The sequence below is a fragment of the Peromyscus maniculatus genome, chromosome 12, assembly GCF_049852395.1.
Source record: "Peromyscus maniculatus bairdii isolate BWxNUB_F1_BW_parent chromosome 12, HU_Pman_BW_mat_3.1, whole genome shotgun sequence".
Classification (NCBI taxonomy): Eukaryota; Metazoa; Chordata; class Mammalia; order Rodentia; family Cricetidae; genus Peromyscus; species Peromyscus maniculatus.
Window position 1 is genome coordinate 70,638,378 of NC_134863.1, and position 25,125 is coordinate 70,663,502.

The window sequence follows — 25,125 nt, forward strand, 5'->3', positions numbered from 1 at the left end:
AAAGAGTGAACAGACAGGTATCCATAATTCAATTGTTTGGCATAACTTAGATTCTTTATTATGACTCTTCTATTATCCTCCTTTCAATATTCTTCAATAATAAGCCATTCTGCTTGAGCTCTGAGAAGGTAGAGCAAGATGCTGTGCTCAAGCTTCAAGTGAACTGACAGAACATAGCACAGCTTCAAGAGGCTGGGTACAGCATCCAAATAGGAACTTCCAGTAAAGAGCAGAAATGTAGTCAATGACAGAACACTGTCAGATTGAATCTCTGTCGCATGCCAGTAGTCCTTGATCATCTTCCAGTGATATATGCAGTAAAATGACTGAGATATTTAGATTTAAGTTCTGTGGGTGGTTGGTAGAAATAAAGAGTAAATCTTATTTTTTTCCTATAATCACAGAGATGTTCAGTATCTGACACTAACAAATATAATGTGAGTTCTTGGATCTCAAAGTAGACAATAATTAGGCTTATCATCATTACTTTTCTATCACTGTGAAGAGACAGCATGACCCAGGCAACTTATAAAATGAATCATTTATTTGGAGGATTGATTACGGTGTCGGAGGGGCAGTTCATGAGCGCAATGGGAGGGAGCAAGAGAGAAGGCAAGACAATCATGATGCTGGAGCAGTAGTTGAGAACTTATATCTTCTCTGCAAGTTGGAGGCAGGGAGAGACAGACGGTGTGATAGGAATCAAATACTTATAAACAAAGACTTATAAATACATTTTGGCCTAGTTATCAAATTTCTAGTTCAAAGGATTTCATCCATATTATGTTTCAAAACTCCATGGACAAAGGCATTCGAGATGTAGTGTTATTTATAATAAAAACACAGAGAAATAGATAATGTCTTAGTGTATAAATATGGTTTAGACTATTAAGATACAAGTCATGCCATCAAATAAATTTATCATACTTAGATGTTTGAGGATGAAGAAAGTGTTTATGAAATATTGTGATAAAAGTATTTCAAAATATCCAACAAATATATTCCAATGGACAATACAAAGACATTTGTGCATCTTTTCCTTCTTATCCTGAAATAACTTGAGGATCATGAACATTAGTTTATAATAAATTTGGTAAATACATTTTTTTTGGTCTAATGTTTCTACATGGACAGGCTATTTGTGTTCAGGCATTTTTCCTCCACAGGTTTTGAATTCCTTCATTTTAATAAAGTTGCAAAAAACAGGAACAATTTCTACATAAAGATTTATTTTTTTGGCTGAAGAGATTGCTCATTGGTTAGGAACACTTTTTGCTGCTGCAGAGGACCAAGCTTTGGTTCCCAAAATCTACTTGGTAGCTCACAACCGTATGTAATTTCAGCTCCAGTCAATCTCATACACTCTCCTTTCCCCCATAGGCATCAGGCATGAGCATGATGCACAGACATAAATGCAAACAAAATACACACCACATAAAATAAAAATAAATAAATTTATAAAATGTTTTATTAGAATATGAAACTGACAATATTGAATCCTGTAGGAGGCCAAGGATGTTATTTTCCTCAAAATGAACATGAATCATCTCATAAAATGGTAGAACATGAGATTTACTTAAATCATTTGTGCTTAAATAGAATAGTTGTAATAAAATAATGTATAATAGTAAACTCTGAGGTGGAATATTAGTACTTTGAGTTTTTATGGGAAGGAATTCTATTAATGCCACAAGTATACTTATTACTAATAATACAGTTGATCATCCAAATTGAAAATTAATGAAAATACAACGTTATTAGTAGAAGAAACAAATGATTCTCCACATTGCTTTTAATACAATTATCAATTTTATTTCATTTCAAAGATGCATTTGATCCACACCTCCTGTAAGTCAAACCTGTACTTGTATGAAAGGCACTGCTTAAGAGAAGGATGTGCCGCTATCCAGTGTGCGATAACTGCCCTTCACATAATAAGCTTTGTGCAGTCATCAACTTTTTCAATACTACGCATGGACAACAAAATGATTTCTGAGTGCTCTGATCAATATTTGGACAATCCACATGTCACATCATGATCCTTGCTACATCACATAGCTTCCTCTCTAGCCACTGTTTGATTCCATTTTCCCTTCTTTTTGCCCAGAATATGTTCTTGAAATTTTGTCATTGATTGTTGTGTCAACAAGCTATGGATTTGTTACATTTCCTTTTCTGTCCATCATTATATTTGCCAAGTATAACTTGGTGAAGAAAAATATATCCCCTTGGAGTTATGAAAAATATTATTCTGGCATGTAACAAATTATAGGCTAATATTGCATAATTTCGGAGAGAAGTGAGAAGTTATCTGTCCAGAGGGAACATGAAGTAGCCGTGAAGGAATATGACCCCATGTATCTTAAAAGAAATTAAAAAGTAAGAATGTGTGATGATTAGGGAACCTTTCTGTCATCAATCTGCCTCATCCTTTTCTTAATTTCAAAAAAGGAACAGTTAAGCTAGTAGAGCATTTACAAATGGAAGTGTTAAGATCTAAATCTACCAGTGTAGATCAACTGTCACATGCTCACAAATAGCCCGGTAAAACAGCTAAAACGCTGTTGTAATAAGGAAGTAGAAATTATTTTTAAAGACACTATCATTAGAAAAAGTGGTATAAATGGAGACAGGAAGGCAGAAACATGATTGTCTATTTACAGAGGTCTCAGGCTATCTGTCTGTACACACAGTGCATAGTTTTCCTCTTTTGTGGTAATAGAAAAACCCAAACAGGCAATTTTCTAGACAAGTAAATGAATAGGTATAATGGTTTGTGACATTTTAAAAATATAAACGGACACATGGAATGTCCTGTTTCCTAATAGTATAATTTTGACGCATATGAATTCTGTCAACAGACAGAGTAAACAAAAATAATACAAGGGAGAGGGAAATAAACACAACCTTTATACACTGCCCAGAGCACACTGTTCATGCCTTGCTTCTATGAATAGTTTATACTCCTGCATGCTTTTTGCAGAAACAGATTGCAGATGTAAGAGGGAGAATCTCCTTGAGAAGATAATTTCCACATATAATGCGCCTTATCGTTTTCTATCTCTCTGGTACTCCTTCATGTTCATTTTATTGATTCTTCTAAATCAAATTTATCTGCTCTCATTTACCCATGCACCCATTCCTGTTGGTGTTTCTTACTACTCAGCTTTTCATAGATTCCTGAGTTCTGTTCAACTTGTTTTTATTTTTATAAATGAAATAACTAAAGCACTGTGAAAAGCCTCTGAAATCTTTCTCTGGTCGGTAAAAAATTGATACCTTGTCTTACATGTAAATTTTTTGGTCATATACAGATGAAGGAAGCATTTCTAGGCTGTTTATACTGTGCATGGTATGCATGGCTTGGCCATATTTGTAGACACATTATCTTGATCAGAGAAAAGCATGCTGACTGATTGAAGACAGGGAGAGTGTACAGAGATAATTTTTTAAGGTGTTGCCTTTACACTGTCAGTCTGCTGGGAGATGAAAAACTGACCCAGGCAAATGAAAGCAGATCACCCTGCCAGTGCAGTGGAAAATAAATGTACTTGTGAGATACACTAGTTTACTTTGGGATAAGAAATAGTTGAAAGTTTTGGGAATATGTGCCACCCGGCTTGCTGGATATCTAATAGATCAATTTAGATTGTGATGCAGAACAGTCACAAAAGCTTAAGTTGATAACCCTCTGCGGGGGAGGTGGGGAGGGCACTATGATGACTTGTATTTCAGTCTTTAACCATGAAGTTGGGTACACTCACCATTTTCTTTTTTATGTTTTCTCATTTTGTGAACTGTGATTCGAATCCATGTCCTTGTGCTTGCTAGGTGAATGCTCTACCAGTGACTACATATTCGGCTGTGGTGCTTGACTTATGGATAATAAGGTTGAAAACACCAAGCTCTTTGTTTTGGATTTTCTGTTGTTTGATTTTGGCATAGCATAGTACTAACTCCCTTTCCCAAGTCAAACTCAATTTTGTGTTTCACACAATGTACTATTTTAAATCTCTGTATGTGTGCCTGTGTGTGCCTATGTTCACTTTTCTGTCAGCACATAGACCTGTACATATGGAGGCCAGAAATTGATCTCAGATATCCGATTCTACAACTTCCCGCCTTCTTTTTGTTTTTTGTTTTGAGACAAGTTCTTTCACTGATCGTGGAGCCAGTTGGGAGGACGCACTAGCTAGTGAGTTTCCAGGGATTCTGTGTGTCTACACACACTGTGCTAGGGAGTTTCCAGGGATGCTGTGTTTCTACACACACTGTGCTAGATCTACAGACACATGCCACTGTGTGGAGCTTTCACACCATTGACATGGTCAGGACTCAGTTCCCCCTGCTTTCATGGCCACTGTTTTACAGACTGAGCCATCTCTCCAACTCTAGTCTTTTGTACTTCTTTCTGTGTTCCAGGCCTGCTGACTGCTTTCAGAACTCTAGCCTCTGCTTCGGCTTGTCCTGCCTACTCTGGCTAATCTCTCTCTTTTCTTCAAAATCTCCTGAAGTCTTTCTTAACCACACTATTTAGAAAGGATTCCCCTGTCCCCCTGTCTCCCTTTCCTTACTCCCCACTCCCTCTCTTTTACCAACCACAGCAATTCCCTTTTTAACATTTTTTTATGTTTTCATAACCTGATTTGTTTGATAATCTCTTGTCTATGCCTGTTTTTTTTTAATCAAGATTACTATCAAACTGAGGGAGGATCAAATGTCTCCTGTATAGATAGCTCTGAGATAATATTTTGTCCAATCAGTCTTTCCACTCTGTCATAGTTTCCTTTCTGTGGCTGTGATAAAGCACCATTGACAAGGGCAACCAGGGAGTCAAAGGGTCCTTGTCTTACAGGACTCAACCACAGTCTATCATGAAGAATGTTGAGGGCAGGACTACTCAAGAAAGGAACCTGAAGACAGGGGTAATGGAAGAATGGTGCTGACAGGCTTCTTCCTCATGGCTTGCTTAGCCTGCTTCCTTGTACAACCCAGAACCACCTGCCTGGCCACAAGACGAATTTTCCAATGGAGGCCCCTTTTCTCAACCAATTCTAACTTCTATCACACTGATGAAAAACGAATCACCGCACATACACAAAGAATTCTCATTCTCTCTCTCTCTCTCTCTCTCTCTCTCTCTCTCTCTCTCTCTCTCTCTCTCTCTCTCTCTCCAAAAACACACTAGTATAAATACACCACAGATTTTGGGCTATTGATACAGCATTAGAATATAAACATCTAGTAAGAAACTCCACTAAGGAATGATGGACCATTGCTACCATCCTTCTTTCTTTGTCAATGCCTTAAAGAAACCTAGAGTTCAAATGACTTTACAGACTATCAGATGGTTCTCTCTCATAGTTCTATTATTTGCTAAATTGGCTCCTAGTAATATCAAAAAGCACATAGTTGCAGAACAATATTTCTCTCATTACTAACAGTATGTTCTTGCTTGTTTGTGTGTGTGTGTGTGTGTGTGTGTGTGTGTGTGTGTGTGTGTGTGTGTTTGCACAGACATGTTTGTGAGTGTGCAATAGGTTCTTGGCTACTGCAGGTGTCAGACTGAAATCCTGTGAGCTTTCTGGGGAAGAGATTATTTGTCACTCGTATTAGCTTTGTAAGAGTCTTCTATGGTTGCTTATGCATGGGTGCTTTCTTTCAGTCCCATAGGAAAATCAAGAAATGGTAGAAAAAAAAAAACCTAGCTGTTTGCTTTTCACACCTATGAACACGCTGCTTCCACCCTTTCCTAGAAAATGCTGACCATGAGGTCACTAACAGCACTTGGTACATCTCAGGGACACTGAAAGGTGTGGGGGTAGTGTGTTGGCAAAGATCTCTCTAGTTACCCTGCCTATTATAAAACCAAAACACAGAAGAGGGTCTGGAGCTGCCGGAGCAGAGAATGATTTCAGTCAAGCAGTTGAGGTATGGCTCATTTTGAGACCGGAAGCTCCCCCTCACCTCCTCCCACAAAGGCTATCCCAGGATACGAAGAAAGCTAATCTTCCATATGAATCATTCAGGCCACAAGAGCAAATCTCCAGTATTCCTGCTGGTTCTTTTCTGCTCTTACCCCAGCCCTCCCTGAAGCAATTCTTTGGGGCTTGGTCTGATGTTCTGAGCCTGTGCATGTTTCTACACTGATCTTTGTCTCTGTTCTTGCTGATAAGAAAATCACCAGGGTGTTCCCGGAGTCTGCAGTGAGTGGGCTGACCACTTTAACGAGCCCGAGCAAAATGTTGACTGAGAAGGACCTTTTGCCAGCTGCAACTGTTCACTATGACCCTGGGCAGAGACAAGGGCCCTGGGGGCCAGAGATTCTTTCCCTTGCCAGTCTCTTGTGACAGGTGTCACATAAAAGTGACACCCCCGAAACCCTGTTTACCTATTCCACCAGCAGAAATCATGCTCATCCCCAGACTCTGGGTGAAGGGGCCTGACACCAGAGCACCACACATCCCTTTCAAGTCTCACACCATGGTGAGACTTGCAGTTGCAGGTGGCACACATACTCAGGGCTTGCAGGTGACTGACCTGAGGAAGAGTGTCAGCTCTATTCCCCCTCTTACATTCCAGGCTCTCCCTCTTCACACTCCAACCGGGAGATGCACAGTGCTAATCCTGGAGAGCACATAGCAAACCCAGGACCGTCCTATATCGCAGTGTTATGCAGGTCGCCCCCGTGGGTCGCATCCACTCCAATGAATTGGCATCTAAGCAAGTACTTCACTTCGTCTTTGTTGGTCCATCTAAGGTAAGAGGCCGAGGCCATTCACCCTAGAGGACAGTTATTTCCCTCTTCCACGGGCAGTCAAAGCCTTAAGGGTGCCAGACCTCACCCCGGTTAAATCCCAAACACACACAGACCCTGCCACCTCCGCTTTGAAGGAACTGAGGAATGCTCCACCGGCCCACTGCCTCCCCAACCTTCTGAGCCCTGTGCATGCCAGGCTCGCCCTCAGCCGTGCTCAGGGACGTCCATCCAGGAGGCAGAAAAAGGAAGAGGCTACAAGGGTTGCAGGCTCCCCTGTTCTAAGAGCCACGGTGTGAGCGTGCACCACGGGTCATTTTGCCTTCTGCCGGTTATTTGTCCTCTCGCCTGGGCTCGAACCCGCGGCCCTGGGTTCCACTGCGGACGAATCCGGGGAGGGGGGAGGAGGGGGGACCGCGCGTGCCTGGCTCGCTCGCTCCCTTGCTCGCTGGCTGGCTGGCTCGCTCGGGGCTCGCTCGGACGGCGTGCGCGCGGAGGGATCCGCCGGGGCCGCGCCTCCCCGCCCCGTCCCGCCCCCCGCCTCCTCCCGCCGGCTCCGCTTGCCGCCGCGGCGGCCGCTGCTGCCGCCGCCCGCCCGCCGCCGCCGCCGCCGCCGCTGCCGCCGCCGCCTGGATATAGTGCGGCAAGGCGCGGAGCTTGCAGTCACTTTGCGAGGAGGAGCGCGCGGGCTGCTGCGGGCGGCTGGGGCACCCCGGGAGCGGCGGCGGGCTCAGCAGCGGCGGCCGTGGCAGCGGAAGGTTCTCTCTCCTCCGGGGCTGGACTTAATAACTTTGGAACTGTCCGCCGGTGTCACGTCCTGAACATGAGCCTCCTCCTCTCCTTCTACCTGCTCGGGTTGCTTGTCAGTAGCGGGCAAGGTAGGAGTGCGCGGCGGGCGGCTTTTTCTGGGCTTACTTTCCCTCCCCACCCCACCACCCCACCACCACCCCAGCTTCCACCCAGCCCAGAGAGGCACGGAGCGAGGCACCCCCCGAGCCCTGGAACCCAAGGCACCAAAGTTGCGGTGCCTTCTTGAGGCGACTGTTCGGGTTTTGAGCTCTTTCTCTCTTTTTTTTTTTTTTCCTCTCCCCCCCCCCCCCCCCGCCACCCCAATTCTCTCCCTTTGCTCGAAAACCCCTTTCAATAAGAGGAGACCGGTGCAGAATTGGAGATAGGCATCGGTGTGAAAGGGATCCGGGAGTGTGTGTGTGTATGTGGGGGGAAACTGCTGCTTCTTCTGGGATTTTTGGCTTTCTCTCTTATTACCCAAAATTGGATGAGTGTGTTGGTGTGGATTCCTAGTTAAATATCCGAGGTTGCTGAAGGGAAGGGCATAGTGGTGTTTTACAGAAGCGGCAAAAAAAACTATCAGCATTAAAGTCGTTTATCAAAAAAAAAAAAAAAAAAAAAAATCTCTGTGGTGTGCAAGACATTCAATTCTTAGAGATTCTCTTCTCCTTTCCCAACACCTATTCTTGGCTGTGAAGTGAACGTTTGATGGCTTATTTATGTTGGAAACTAACGGGCCATAGATGCTGTAAGACAGCAAATGGCTAAAACTAGGGTTGTGTTGCAGGCATTCATTGTGACCCCCCCCCCCCCCCGTGAATATAGCAAAATCCGAACACGTTCTAACATCCGATTTGAATTACACCTGTAAGGGATTTGGGAGGTTGGGGAGCATTGGGGAGCTCCCCCGCCTCCTCTTTTTCTTTTTCTTTTTTCTTTTGGGTGGGGGAGGAAAAAAAAAAGACTGTGGTAGAATAACCCCAGGGACAATTGATGGAAGCGATCTCTGCTAGTCTCTATATGGAAGACATGCCTTTATCTTTCTGGCTTACATAGTACACGTTCACATAAAATATATTCACAATCATTTGAAAGGTTTTCAACTGTCCAGACAAGTTTGGACATTTAATTGGGGAGAGAAAATGTCAAAATGTGCAATGGTGGAAGTCGTTCAAGGCAAAGGGAATAGCCATGGTTTTTCATCTGGTTGAAAGGTATAGAAATGCCATATTATTTGTGCTGCATTTTCTGCTAAATTAATAAATTGCAAGATAAGTTAAAATATCTTCTCTAAATCCAATCCTATGCATTTTTTTCACCTCTTCGGCGTTGCTCATTTGGTCCAGCAGGGGGTGGTAGAACTCCATTTTAAGCAAGAAATGATGGTTTCTGCTCTTGCACACACTGTCCTTCTATCATTCTTCAGCAGGGCTTGGCATTTTGGATGTAAAGCCTTCCTTTCTCTGTCCTTCTCCCCAAACTACAGTGTTTGTAAATGATGAACCAACCGCGATTGGATGCAGATTTTTATGTTCCGAAGTAAGAATGCACATGCCGGATATTGCTCTCATTTATAAAGTGCCTCAGACTGGAGCTCCTCTTTTTCCCATCCTAACACAGGATGGGAAACATTTCAGTCTCAGAAAAATTGCAGATGGATTCATCTGAAGCTAATATTAGTCTCATTCATTAATTCAGTCACTTCTCTTGCAAAGATCAGCATACCCTTGTTCACTACAAGATACAAAGCTGTCATTTTTGGAAGGCTGCTGATTGTGTTTAACTGTTCATTTATAACACACACACACACACACACAAAGTCTGAATCTGAAGAGACAGGCTGAGAATTTAACTCAGATGCAATTGCAATTAAGTGAGTGTAGTGTAGAGTAATATGGGGCAAGTTTGTGCAGATTGATGATTACACTGGGAGCTTTCGGGAGAAAATCATCTCAGTTGTGGGGTCTGTGCATTTATCCTTGCTGATGTTAAGTGTGTTGGAATTCGGGGATAGGAGAGAGATTGGAATGTTCGAGTACCTAGGTAGAAAATAGTACACAAAGACAGATACACTTTGGGTCTCCATATGTGACACGTATTTGAAATTGTGATTCGGCTGGTTTATAATCAGCACACAGGGTAGTTATGGAGAAGAACTGTGGACCAGAGGCATGCCTGCAGGGGAACCCATATTCCTCGTCAGTGAAACGGGGCAGAAGGGTGGCATCTTTGTAAAGATGATCGCTCGGTCGGTCTAGTGCCGTGGTAGGACATGCAGAGAGCCATAGTTGAGTGTCCAGGGGAACTAGCTTTTGTGTGAGCAAGCATGTAGTATCGCTGTGCCGTGTGTCGTAATGAAGTCAAAGACGCCTGGAAACACAAGTCCTTATCCCGGAGTCTCATTTCTCCAGGCTGCTGTTTTCTTCTCTAATTAAGGGTGCAGCAGCAAGTATCAGACCCACCACTGGGAGCTGTTTTTCTTTTTTTAATGAACCGTGTGTAACTCACATTTCTGTTTATTCTTTTGTGTTTTTATTTTATTTTATTTTATTTTTTTTTTTGATGGAGCCATGAAAACCCTACCAGCCAGTGACCCTCAGGCTTGCCTTGGAAATACTAAAGCCTCAGCTGGCTGATTTATGTTTCTAACAATACGCTTGTAGGGGATTTTATGAAGCATGATTGAAGCTGTTGCTTGGGAAAGTGGTGTGCAGTTTGACTGGGGAAAGGCAACGATGATGTATTCCCTTTTAAGTAGTCAAAACGTTTTGAACCACAACAGTTGAATGGGCGAAAATGACCCAAGTGAAAAACCAGCTAACTTAAGTGGATGCCAATACCATAATTAGCTAATGAGGCCTAATAGCTCCAGCCTTTACTTTCAACCCTGTGTATTGTTCATGCTGGTGAGAGCTTTTTTTTTTATTATTATTAAAAATTCAAATAGAAATGTTCTTTTAAAAGCCTACCATTTCCCCTGAAGGAATAATATCTAATGAAGGAAGGTTGTCAACTTTGATTGTAGTTGCCCATTGGAAAGAAATTTATAATTATTTGACTTGTGTGCAATGGTTTTTACTTTATATTTAAGACTCGATCACAGCCTCTGCTGTCATAGATCTTGAGTGAGGCTCTCCTTAGCAGGGCGTCTGCTGTCTTTTAGTCAAATTCCCAAACTGAAATAGGAAAGGGTTGCGTCTCAAAACTTTTTTTGCATGTTTAAAACCCTTTTTCATTTTCTTTTGAGAATCGTCTAATATGATTAATGCCAGTCTGTTACTGTTGTTCACACATGTAAAACAGGAGTGCTGCTCCACGGGAACCGAGCAGTGCTTGCTAGCCCATTCTCTTTCAATCCGTGTCAGCCATGCGTAGCATCCTTAAGCCTAAAGCATGGGACCTGTGAAATGCCCACTCAGTGAGTGAATCTGGACATCTGCTTACACTTCTTTCTGGGAAAATACTAGTGAGTCATTAACCATTACAGATCTGTACCTTCTGAAGACAGAGCACAGGTGTGTGGGTGCTTACTAGCTACAAGTCCACGAATGCCCCCTATGTAGAGGCTGTAATAGTTAATGGCCTCTCCTAAAACCTTTATCTGTCTACCCTGCTCTGATTCTTTGCCAGCATCCCCTTTGTGCGAGATGCCTATTGAATCAACTGCATGTCCGTTTAACTTAGGAAAGATAGGCTCTGTAAATTAATATTTTTTTTTTTGTCAGTGAACAGCCCAGAGGATTCCCTCCCTCGCTTGATGCCCGCTGCTCTCAGTTTCATTTCCCAAGTTGAGTCTGAGCCCAGTGAGCAATAGGAGAAGTTGGAAAGTCCCGAGTGTCAGATGAGTTTTTTTTTTTTTTTTTTTTTTTTTTTTTTATCGACACAGGGGACTGAGGTCCTCTCAGGCTTAATATCTTACAGGAGAAGCAATTAAGGGAACAAAAGCAGCTCATTCAGTAAAGGAAAAAGGTCAAGCTTCATATAATTTTGTAAATAAAATGGCCTTCCTTCCCAAATGAGCTGGTTTGTTATGAAACAGAAAGGGGCTACCCAGCCTGAAGCTGGTAAGCAGGCTGAATATTGGAGCTTGTTATTAGGTACAGGAGCTGAAAGGAAGCTCAAGTGATCACATTGGGAAGTCTCTGGACATGATCCTGACACTTTCTCTGGCATTTGACATTGGGGACATCATTTGAACTTAATCTTTTTTTCTTCAGGGTTATCATCTTAACAATGGACTTCTAATAGTGTAAAGGAAAGTGTTCCGTTAGTAGGAGACAGGAGACAGAGTCTGAGATGTGCTTCTGTTGTTATTTTTAACCTTGATGACACTACACTGGCTCTGGGTATATGCACAATCACTTAAATAATATTAGTATTCTTAAAAAGGTAGTGTGCTTGGTTCTCAGGTTTTACTGAATTCAGGAAATTCTGAATTCCTTGCATCTTTATATCCTGCCAATTATATTGAGTTTAAGACCGTTTAAAAATTATAAATTAGTTTTAATTTTCAAAATTACATGATAGGAGAACACATTAACAAGAAACCAGCACTTTTATTAAAAGTAGCATTCTGCCATTTAACAGAGTTAAGCTGTCATTAATGGCTCAGCAAACACATGTACTTCTCTGTGGTATCCTTTTAAATATTTTAATGGATCTTTGCTGTTTTAAATTATAAGGGCGCTAATACTCAATAGCTGACGGCATTTTTCTGAGGTCCATACATTCGCTGTGCTTCTACCAGTTAATCATGGACCACCATTATGTTAGAAGGCTATGATGTCATTGGCCAAGACGTTCCTAGATTTAAATAACTAAGATGGGTGCAAAAGAATTTTGAGAATCTTTATTATCAGAGACATCAGAAGATGTGTTTGAGGAACTTTAGGTTGATTATAGGTTTTTGGCTCTGCGTTGTTAAAATTATATCACAGGGAAAGCCAAAGTCATTGTGTGTAAGAGCATAAAGCCCAGGCTATCACGGGTCTCTTGACCTTGACGAAGCAACTGAGATTCTCAGAACAGCTATTTGCTCATTTAAAATTTTGACCTGAACATATCCTATTGCTTAATCTTGATGCTCAGCCACGAGGAATAGCTGTGATCATGATACCTGTAGGCAGTGTAAAATATCAAGCATATTATGTCAGGTGATGTCTACCATATTCAATAATCACATGCAGATAAAATTTAATAACATATAGATATGCCTCACTTATTCAATTATATAAAATCATTAAATTGTTCTTTGTAATTAGAAATATGTTATATAGTTAGAGACTATCTAATTCATTGATGATTGGGACTCTCTCGTTACTTATTAACATATTTTTTGTTTATTTCTCGATATCTGCTTTGTTGCAGACACCTCATTAGGCAAAAGTAGTAGTAGAACAGTTGAATACATTGTATAAAGAGCAATTGTAGGAGACTCCATTTACAATCATAAGACACATGTATTAGGTTTCCATGTTCAAGAGGATGTCAGTAAGAGGTCTTGAGATATGAGTTATGCTGGATGCTTAGAGTAGACACATAATCAGGATAAGTGACTTAAATGAATATCCAATGGAAAACCACATGGAAAACCAACTAGAGCTCTAGTTTACACATGCTTAGCTCAACAAACCAACTTACACAACACCAAACTTTTATGTAGGTTTAAAAATTTAGAGATTGTACGAGTCAGAAAAATAACAAGTAGCATCTTGTTAATAGGACAGGATGGTTGTACTAATGAAGGCACAGTAGCTGTGGTTGCCAGCACAAGACCTGAACCATAAGCAAATCAAAATTCTGACAAGGAATGGGGAGAGGTTCATGAACCCAACTCTTAATTGAGGAGTTAATGGGCAGATGAAGGCATCTGGGAGACGGAGAATCAGACTTATTTAAGTGTGTGGCTTTTGTTAGGTCAAATATGCTCTTGTCAGTGGCCCCACATTCAGAAATTATAGGGAATAGAGATTAATGTTAATGGTTTGTCTGATAAATTAAAAAATGGAGAGGGGGACAGAGTTGGAAATATGTGAATGTGAGGATAGACATGAAGATGTGCCCCAACTGATAGTGTGTGTGCTTACAATTCATGAGACACTAGGTTTGATTCCCAACATTTTGAAAAGGCAAACATTTATCCTGCCAACCAAGCACAACTATAACAACAACAACAACAACAACACACACACACACACACACACACACACACACACACACACACACACACACACACACCACTCACACGCCTGCACAAAGATACATTTTAATTTAGTGTCATTTTGTCAGTTAATAAATTGGTAAGTATTAGCTGGGTATATAAGGCAAATATCTTCAAATTTATATATATATATATAATTATTAATTATATGTTAATATAATTATATATATAATTAGTGAGATTGTTGTCACCTTGTAACTCAAGATTATCAAGAATCTATGGAATTTTTATGTTTAGTTTTACGGGGGAGAAATGGAAATACAGAGAAAGGATCTGATTATGTATATTAATTATGATTAGTCATTATTTGGAATTAGTAATTAGTCTTTAATTTCATTGTTTTTTTTCTAAGAATGCTTGATGTTTTTGAGGAAAAAATCTGCATGCATGTTGTTCGATAGAGAATGGAAGCCCGTGTTGATAGTTGAGAAAATTAAAGAATATAGATTGGAAAAAGCAAAGATATGTGTGAGAAAGCGATAAACCATCTAGCAAAATGTTGTGAAACAGCAGAAGATGTCATATGATTGATTATTCAAAGGTCAGAGAGAGTGCTTGGCATTCATCCCTTATCTTAATGAAAATTCATTGACTGCTTATTGTGCAACTCAATTGTGAATCACTCTCCTATTTACAGTTCCTTTACTTTTCTCAATGGTGACCCAAGGCACAGAAAACACAAATGTCTAGTCCAAATATAAGAAATCAGAACGTTGTTGCTGGTTGTTTCTGCTCTTTTAGGGCACATGCCACTCAAGTCTCAAATAAATCACACATGGAGGCTTATTCTCAATTATAAACTCATGGCCTTAGCTTGGCTTATTTCTAGCCAGCTTTCCTTAATTTTAAATTAGCCCATCTACCTTTGGACCAAGGGCTTTTATCTTTCTCTATTTCTGTGTACCGTTCATTATTTTTTACTCCATGGTTGCTGTGTAGCTGGGACCCTGTTGTTCTCTTCCTTCTCAGACTACTTCTTCCTCTCAGATTTCCCCTTTTATATCTTCTTCCTGCCTGTCAGCAATGCCTATTTTTTCTTCTGCCTTGCTGTTGGCCGTTCAATTCTTTATTAGACCATCAGGTGTTTTAGACAGGCACACCAACACAGCTTCACAGAGTTAAATGTAACATAAACAAAAGTAACACACCTTAAAATAATATTCCCCAACCAAATGTGAACTTGGGATGCATTTAAAGCTGAGCCTGTACTCATGAAACCATATTTCTACTCTGTGCCACAGAGAGCTTCGAAATGGACAGAGGAAATGAAGAAAATGATACAGAGGAGGGGGAAAACATCATGAACAAATTGTAGAAAAGGATGCAGTTGTCCCAAGGACAAAAATAATACAGTTTAATATATCCAGTTTGAGTATTTATTCAGTTGTGTAATCTATTGGATGGTTGGGAAAGGTCAGTCATGGGATCCAGGATGGGATACTGTGGGCTACTTAAGGCAGAACTCATTTAAGGCCAAGCTAAGTTTAATATTTAGATTAACCTTTGAGACCTGGCTATTGGAAACATAGCTACTGGCCATGTGCTAGATGGACCAAAGAAAAAATGAAGAGGGAATTACAGGACATAGACATGATTCTCTGTCAGTATAAATACATCTTTTATTAAGTTTTATTTTCAATTATTTTTGAGGATGTTCTCTCTGTTATGTAGCTCTGTCTGTCCTGGAACTTGCTGTGTAGACCATGTTGTCCCTGAACCTCCAGAGATCCACCTGTCTCTGCCTCCCAAATGCTGGAATTAAAAGTGTGCATCACTTGGCCTGGCTGGAAGCATAAATGACCTGTGCAAGTTTAATTTGGAAGATTGATGAGAAGGTAGTACTTGAAGTACTGACCTTATCTAGAGGAAGAATGATAATTTTTCAATGAAAGTAATACAATGAAGTAGTGCTTTTGACAAATTCAATTGGTTTATAATTTTATCTATAAAATTCACAAATATCATTCAGGCATGTATACATGCCATTGACAAGTTAAAAATAATGATTTTATTCATTTTCCCCTCAAAATTATTACACCGCTTCACTTAGCATTTACTTTTATTCATTCTTGTATCGACATTAATACTTTAATCAATATTTGAAGTATGCATGGGATTTGGAGAAAAAATTGCAAACCTTGCCATTGTTTCATAATTTTCATCTAAATAATTTTCTTGGCATGTTCATAGCTTGTAAAAATTATTCTTGGGAGAGTAGAATGAAACAAAAATAAAAAAAAATAGTACGTAAGAGAGGACTGTCAAGGAAAGTGGAGATGATTAAAGGAATGTGTACATATTACATATGTAATAATATATTATATATCACAGTGAAGACTCATCAGACTATACAATTAGTCTGTGCAAATAACTATGATTATAGAAAACTGGGTCTGAAAAAAATGGCTTAGCTGTAAGGAAGGGACACGAGTTCCGACAACCAACACCTACATGAGAAGCTTAGCACAGTGGCAGGCACTTGTGATCTCAGCGGAAGGGCTGCAGGGGCAGAAGGATGCCTGGGCCTCTAGTGCTAGCCAGCTTATCCAAATTCAGGATTCTAGAGGTTCACTGAGATACTTTCAAAATAAGTAAGTAAGTAAGTAAGTAAATTAATTAAATAATGGTAGAAAGCAAATGAACATAGCCAAGCCACCTAGATCCTTTCCCCATGTATAACTTGGTAAATACATGTATCCATATATTTACGCATGTACACACACATGAATAGGTACGTATGCATTCATAACACCATGCTCATGAAGCACCCATGCACCATATGTATGATTGTAGAAAACTAAAAGCTGAAATGGCACTCAAAGATTTTGATACTGCACATACACAGCTGAAAACGTTTCCATTAGCACCCAAGAGAAGTTAAAGGGAATAATACTTTGAGTGCCAATTTTACGCTGTGTAACTGTGGTGAGCACTTGACTCATTACCTCATTTATTCCTGATTAAATCATATTTCATAGATGATGTACCTGAGATTGAGAGTGACTGATTTGTGTAGAGCTTTTAAGTGTGTTCTCTGGCCTGCCATCCCAAATTTATAGTCAATGATCATTAAATATAGTCAAGCTGCATTTCAGTTGCTTCTGCTATAACCTATGTTTCTTGAAACATCTAGCCAAATTCGCTGAAGGAATAAAGTGAAGTGATGTGCTGTAGTGTAGAAATTGTGTTGATTGATGCGGTATGTTTCCAGTTCTTTAGTTCTGAATGGCCAAGAGCAAGCTTGCTCAGTAAAAGAGAAACTATAGCAACTCACGAAGACAAATCCAAATGAAGAAAATCTGCTCATGCACTTTCTTCCATTACAAATGTTGGTTTGTGAAGGGGATCTAAGAATTTCTTAATATCATTAATTCTTGTATCTTTTATAGTAAAATAGTAGCCAAGGAAGCCGGGAAATCACTTTGTTCTGTGCAAACTTCTTGTTATCTACTTTATTGTTTTAATAAAAAAATGACTTTCATTGGTGAAAATGTCTACAAAAAACAGCACAAATATCAGTAGAAATTTCACTTGTGAATAAGACCTTTATGTAAAAAGATGATCTACCTGATGTCATCATTACGGTTTTATGCTTCTGTTAGAGCCAGCCTACAGATTTCTGAGGGTTTTGAATGTTCTTCCTCTTACTGTATTTTCATAACCTTTGCTATTTTTATTGCACAAATTCATGATACCTGCATCTCTTGGGATTGAAAATGTCTTCCTATAGACAGACAGTGGTGGTGCATGTCTTTAATCCCAGTTCTTGGGAGGCAGAGGCAGGAAGATCTCTGCTAGTTCAAGTTCACCTCGGTGTACAAATTACAAATTCTAGGTTAGCTAGTGCTGTTACACAGAAAGACCATGTCTTGAAAAACCAAATCAAAAAAAGAAAGAAAGAAAGAAAGAAAGAAAGAAAGAAAGAAAGAAAGAAAGAAAGAAAGAAAGAAAGATGTTTTACTGTAAACTATAATATCAGAGGCCAGTCTCTCCTTACAAAATGTACAGATAAGATATGTTTGAAACATGTACTATAATATTGGTATATTTCTGACACCCAAATAAGCATACTTACACTTTGTTTTATGTATTAATGAGAGACATGTCGTGTGTGTGTGTGTGTGTGTGTGTGTGTGTGTGTGTGTGTGTGTGTATTAGGCTGGGTATTGAACCTGAACCTTGTGCATTCTAGGCTAGCAATCTAACATTGAGGAGCTATAATCTCATCCCCTTTAAACTAAAACAACTTGTCCAGTTCAGGAAGATTTATGTTCTTAATACTGGGCTATTTGATATTTTTATACTTATAGGTGTACTTAATCTATAATTTTCTATGGACCAAAACAGAACTATTTCATGTTTGCCTTCTAACAGCAAACATCCCCAATTTTTTTTTTCAGCATACATCACAAAACACTATGAACAGGAGCAAACAGGGTAGTGAAAAATGCCCTCTTACTCAAAATTTTGTTGTGTTTTGTGTATAGGAAGCATGTGAAAAGCTGGTCATATACGATCCTATGTTACATAATTTTCAGAAACACCTAAATGTATTTGTAAATTGTTACCTTTTTATTTATTTGTTTAGTTTTTAATAAGCTTTTTTTTTCATTTTGTATACCAATCCCAGTTCCCCTCCCTCCCCTTTTCTCCCGCCCCCCACCTGCCCCCATCCCACCCCCCATCCACTCCTCAGAGAGAGCAAGACCTCCCTTGGGGAGTCAACAAAGTCTGACATACTAAGTTGAGGCAGGACCAAGCCCCTCCCACTGTGTCAAGGTTGATCAAGGTATTGCACCCTAGGGAATATGTTCCATTTTATATACCCAGGATAAGTCCTGGACCCATTGCCAGGAGCTCCCCAAACAGATCTAGCCACATAACTAACCCATCTCTGTAACTTTCTACATCATACTGAAATTAAGCAAAGTTCCAAATCTCTTAAAATATATATATATATATATATATATATATATATATATATATATATGTGTGTGTGTGTGTGTGTGTGTACTGATAAAAGTATATGCATATATGTATTCATATCATGTACTAGATTGCAGTTATCAATGATCAGAGTTAAAAGGTAAAACTCAATGTTTTTAAATATATGCCAGGCAATGTTCATTTGACTATTTGAAGGGCAAGTTATCATGAAAATTAGTGTTACTACATTAGAATGATGTGCATTGCATCTTAAAGGGATCATATTATTCAAGAAGAAATATTTAAAAATTGATATGAATCTGTTACTCTATATAGTCCACACTTTTTAAATATATTTATACTTTTATCTCAAAATTGATTAACCAATGTGAATGAAAGAGTTATTTAAGAGCTTCTCATTTGAGTTTGTATATTGGCATTCTGTGGTCCTTAAAATACCTTTTGGACTGATTCTGTGGAATGCTGGAAATGGTAATTAGAACTCTACTTCTCATATCATTTAATAGGAGCCTCTAACTTAGGACTGTTACTTTCACATTTTATGCATTTTTGCCACCCTACTTGTTCATGTTCCTTGTATGTTGTGATGTATGCTGAATGTACTTGTCCTGAATTCCCAGATTAAAAATCTGTGTGTAGCTTGTACATAATATACCTTTCCTGCCTTTTCCCGTTAACCTGGAAATTTTTATATTTCTTTATGTCTTAGTTTTGACCATATGTTGTTAAAGATATCATTCATTCTTCTAACATGTAGAAATTAGTTATCTGCTACCAGCCAGTTAATGCTCAAGATTGCAGTGTTCTTGGACTCAGCTCCTCAAATTTCTTATATTTCATGGCCACCTTCAGTGTGAACACCACACAGGCAAGCAAGCCTTGCCACTCTGCCTTCCCTTTGTATGTGATATATTTGATTAGAGTCTTCATTGTGAATCAGTATGTGTATTCTTGGAAAAACAATAGATACTTACCAAACAAATACTGAGTGAATATTTACATCTTAACTAGAAAAAGTAAACCAAAGTGACAGGTTTATTTTAAAATATATTTGTTCTTGAGTTTGGGTAATGGTTTGGTTTGTTGGGAATATACTCTTTGTTGGCCTAGGTATTTATTCCAAGTGTTTTGTTTATATCACTTCCATGAATGTGACAGACCATGAATCTACAATAAATTGGAAGTCATTACTTAATTCATGAGGAATAGCATGGTTATGCTACTTTATCTCTGATCTCATCTCCTCACTGAAAAGTAATTAGACTGAAAATAAAGCAAAGTTAATTAATGTTATAAAATGTAGCATTTGAAGCCCTATATACATAGAGCATTGGAGATGGTAATGGAGTTTAGGCTTTAGGTATATATATATATATATATATATATATATGCATATATGTGTTTTATAAAATAAATTAATATGAATTAGAACAATAGTGTTCCATTTATAATAGTACCATTAAGCACAGACATTGTCACCAAGAAATGTCTAGTACATCAAGAGAGCAAGTATTTAAGATCAGCATAATCTGATCGGGTGATTAAAAGTTGTTTATTTATTCAATGTTTATTGGAAACCAATTCTAAATTGTACCTGTAGGACAAAAAGAGAAAACATAGAGTTCATTGCTTTATACTATATTTTCATAGGTGCTTCAATTTGCTTGTTTTTTTTAATGAAATTTATTTATTTTCTAAAATCCTCTTTTGACTGGTAGCCATATCCCCCTGCCTTTTTAATGATTTTCTTCTATCGTTCTCAAGGACTGCTTCCAGAGATGAAAGCATTCAGTTATACAGAGTACTTTCAGTGATACCTCAGAGTACCTTTACATAATATTCATTTGTCATTTTTCTGCTCAGCAATTCTTCTCTAATGTTACCATTTTGAGATATGCCTCTTTTAACTTCAAATACAATTTTCAATTAGTGATTAAATAGCCTCGCTGATTCATTCATTTTACTTTCACTTCTCCTTCAAATTTTTTCTAATTCATAATCACTTTAATTGGTAATCTAGATGAGTCATTTCATGTCAAAGCCCCTTCAAAGGCTTAATGTTAGTGTCCTCGCCTCTGCAGGGACTGAAAATGCTTTGTCGTTTAAAAGCAAAACTCAAGAAGTTATCAAGTGACCTTATGTCACTTTCCTGGCTTATGCAACCTCAAGTACCATATCTAAAATGGTTACTAAATGTCCAACTTCAGTATTTTTATGTCCCTAAAGTAGTATGTTAGCACAGTATTCTGAGTGTTATGCAACACTCTAAGCTAAGTTTTTACTGTATTTTTCAGTCCCTGTTTCCAGTATATTATAATAAAACATTTTTATCAAAAATGCTCCTCTACCTACACTGAGCAGCTGTTAATGAACAATGACTTCTTTAAGCGGACCATATGTACCTTACACTAGAACGTTAAAATATTAAACCATGTCTTATGATTGGACATAGAGCTTTCTGATAAGTCATTTCACCTTAATTCTTCCTACTCAGCTGGCTTTTCATCCCCTGCCCCCTCCACCCCCACGCTAGATGTCTCTTTTTCAGCTGATGCATCTGGATGTCATTGTGTGACAGAAGTTTAGTTTTCACACGTATTTATTAAGACTATCAAACACACCTCACCAGCAAGCAGAATAAACAAAGACAGGGAGCTCGAGTTGAAAGGAAACTGGTTGAGGAAAAGATCAGTTCTGTTTCAAGGAACACAGTTCTTCACCTAAAAGAGAATGGAATGTGAGTGACTGATCACACAAAACCTGATCTGGCATGGTTACTATATCAAAGTGGGTAGATGCCCAACAATACACAGAATTCTAAAGACAAATTTCAATCATGAACACTAAATTTACAAATATTTATTGAACTAATCGAAGGGGGGGGGATTTCTAATCACTCCGCAGGGTGTTTTGTTTGACTTTTATTATTCAGTCACACATGGGAGCTTTGAACAATAGCTTAACAAGTAAAAACAATTACATTATTTAGAATGATATGTATCATCTGGTAAGATTAAGACCTGTAATTCCATCAACCCAAGCATAATTCTGTGAAGAAGCAGGGTATCTCTGAACAGGGAGAGAAAGTGCCAGGAACAGCTCTGCTTTCTGGCCCTTTCCATACTTTCCAACCATTTCTTTTCAGTTCCAACCCTGAAAAGGTAACATCGACAAAATTGCACATATTTATAGGGAGCAAAGTGATGTTTTGATGTATTGTGATATTATTAGTCAAGCAAATTAAAGTGTTCACATAATTACATTTTTTTGTTGAGAACATGTAAGGTATAATTTTTTTTAACAAATTTGAGTATGCAGTACGTTATTATTAGCTATAGCCAAAATTCTATGCAGTAATTTCCAGAAAGTATTTTTTAACTTACCTTACTGTACCTGTGTACTTTTAACCCAACATCTCTGTAAATTTTCTCTATTATCTTCTGTCAACTAGCATCCTGTTCTTTACTTTCATAAGTTTTAATTTTAAATTTCCCAGAAATTGAGATCATTCCTGCTTTTCTGTGGTTGGCTAATTTTAGATATTTTGATGTTCTGTAGGTCTGTTTACATTTCTTCAGATGACAGTGTTACTTTTTTATTTGGACTTAATAGTATTATATTTTGTGCACTTGTCTCATTAGTTTAACCATCTACTTTTAGAATAGTAGTCATTGTGATAAGTGATTCAGTGAACACATTGTGTATATGTCTCTGTGAGACACAGATTTAATTTCCTGTCATTATATTTCAAGTTAGAATCATTGGATCATGTGAGCCTAAAACACATGCAACAAAATAAGGAAGCAAGAAACAGAGTTTCTGTGAAACTTAAGTGCTTTTGAATAGCGAAGTCCATCATCAATAAAATGGTTATCAACCTAAAAATTGAGGGAAGTATTTACAAAATATACTTTTGCTAAATAGTAATATATTAAATATATAAGGATCTTAAACAAATAAAGAGCAACAAAATAAAAAAGAGAAAGAAGGAGGAATAACAAGAAGGAAGGGAGGAAGGAAGGAGGAGCAGTGCCATAGTTAAAAACTGGATGAAAGTTTTAAAATGACAAAAAGTAATGGGGTAAAGGGCCAGACATTGTACTTCTCAAGAAACAAACAAACAAACAAACAAACACAAACAAACCTGTAAGTGGCCAAGAAGTAGATGATGAAAACAATCTCACTGACATTGATCATCAGGGAGAAACAAATTGAAAATCACTTTGATATGTCTTTGTGGTAGATAGAATTCATATTACCAAAACCAGAACTGTAATTGTCAATGCAGACAGATTCAACAAGAATCCATAGTTGGGAGGATTGTGAACTAGTACAGACATTACAGAAAATAACATAAAGGTTAATTAAAAATGAAAGCAAATAGATCTATATTATCATTAGCACATTTCTTTTGAATGGGGGATTTAAGTCTAGTAACTGATCATTGAGTCAATGAGTATGTATTTTAATGACCTACAAAATGAATTTGCTTGGAGGATCAGTAGCCATTGTTGATGACAAAGTGAGGTTTGCTGTGCCTTCATGGTGGGAGAGCTTAAGTGTGTAGGTTAGTAGTATAATTCATTAAGGACCATATTACATTAATATTTAAGTATGTTACTTCTTAAAATGGCTTTTCTTATTGTGAAGCACAGGAATTATTAATAATTAAGTAGGTCATCATTTTGTGATTGACTTAGAGAATACTTCCCTAATGAAATTATATCAGTTAAAAGATGCTTTTAGGAGCAGGTAAAGGAAGAGCTATTCAGAATGTACAACAAACAAGAGTCTACTGTTGACCATCTAGAGGCAGTTTGCATTGTATGTTTCTGGTTAGGATTTGGGTTCTTTTCTCTTCACTTCAGGAACTCTTAGGTTTGAGTAAAATGACATTTTGTGTGATCGTATCTCAAATTAGGAAATAAGTAGTTGTTTAAACTGGCTATAACAGATATGAACATCTGCATACACCATACAGTGGATTCTCATTTCTCATTAGTAGAAGCACTTCGTGTGAGTAGGTATAGACCAATCACTGTTGAGTAGAACAACATGAAAAAGATTGCCCTTGATTAAAATAAATATTTTTGATTATTAACTGGGAGGGTTTCTCCACTTGAAGCAGAAATTGCCCAAAGTCACTGTCCACACCGTTTGAAAGAATGAAGAGGTCAAATAAGTGGAGCATTTGTTGTTAAATGTTCTGCTAATATGTTATCTAAAAGGCTATTTTGCCAAAACCACCCTAAAATTAGTTTCAGAAGTCAACATTTATAAAGTACTTGCAATGTTTATGTGCTTTGTATTATTGATCTTATATTTTTCTCAAAATGTAGTTTCAGTTGTGTTCTGCTTTATACATGACAAACACATTTTGAGATCAATTGACTCAACACACTCTCCAAGGTGCTACGTGGCCCAAGTTGGGATTGACCCTTAGCTGGCTCGCAGACAAGTATTCTTAGTGCTGAGATGCTATGAGATGGGATGCTTGATACCCCAAATGGTTTTTATCTTGTCAACTTTAAGTATGAAGCAAAGACTCAGTTACTATGTCAGTAGGTGATGGTCAGAATACTCACTTAAGGAAGCCATTAGCGTAGCCTTATTTCAAACATGTATCTGTGTGTAGCTTGCTAAAATTGATAGCTAAGTTAAGTAAGGGACATGATGAGATTTTTTCTTAGGGGACAATTGTGAGGTGGCCAAAATTTGATGTGAATGCAGGATTGCTCTTACTGTGTGGACTTGAGGATCTTCCTCCACACAATAATTGACTCTAGTCAATGTGAATGAGCACGGGAATAATCCTTGAATTATTACACTATATAAATTACACTATATAAATCCAAACAGCAAACCAGAACCTGATGATGTAACATTGGCTAAAATATTTGAAGCATGTATTTATCACCTTTCTTTTATATTATGTATAAAATATATTTTTTTTATCTCAGACAGGAAGATTCCCTTTAAAAAAGCCAAGTACAATAATTTATTTAATTTTTTGACATGAAATGGTTGAATAAAAGATAGATTTGGGAGCCTTACGTGTTCTTCAGAAAGAAAAGTTGAAACTGAAAATAAGTATTGTTTTTAAAGTTGAAAGCAGAGATGCAGAAATATTGAGATGTGTGTTAGCATGGAGACACAGTAACCAGAGATATATTTTAATGTTTAGATGGGGATGTGAAACAGATCAGTTCCTAATCTCTGTCTCAGGGTGATTTTAAAAGTTGTGTGTGTGTGTGTGTGTGTGTGTGTGTGTATTATTTTCTCTCTTAAACAGGTCAGTCAACTAAAGGGCAATCCAAATCAATAACCCAATAACCAAAGCACTTGCTGCACAAACACACATGCAACTGTGATTTCTCTTCTCAGACACCCATTCAGTTTATTTCTGTGCTAA

At 38.3% G+C, this 25,125-nt stretch overlaps 1 protein-coding gene across 2 annotated transcripts in view; it reads left to right on the top strand.

Annotated features, from left to right (window-relative positions):
* The first annotated feature begins 7,364 nt into the window (after nt 1–7,364).
* Ncam2 (neural cell adhesion molecule 2) overlaps nt 7,365–25,125 on the top strand; it is a 423,714-nt gene continuing 405,953 nt past the window's right edge. The window contains exon 1 of one of the 2 annotated variants that reach the window (XM_076549131.1): nt 7,365–7,635. In XM_076549131.1, the coding sequence (XP_076405246.1) occupies nt 7,581–7,635 (55 nt within the window). In that variant the 5' untranslated portion in view covers nt 7,365–7,580. The remainder of the gene's footprint in view (nt 7,636–25,125) is intronic. The other variant, XM_076549130.1, reaches the window with a different exon arrangement.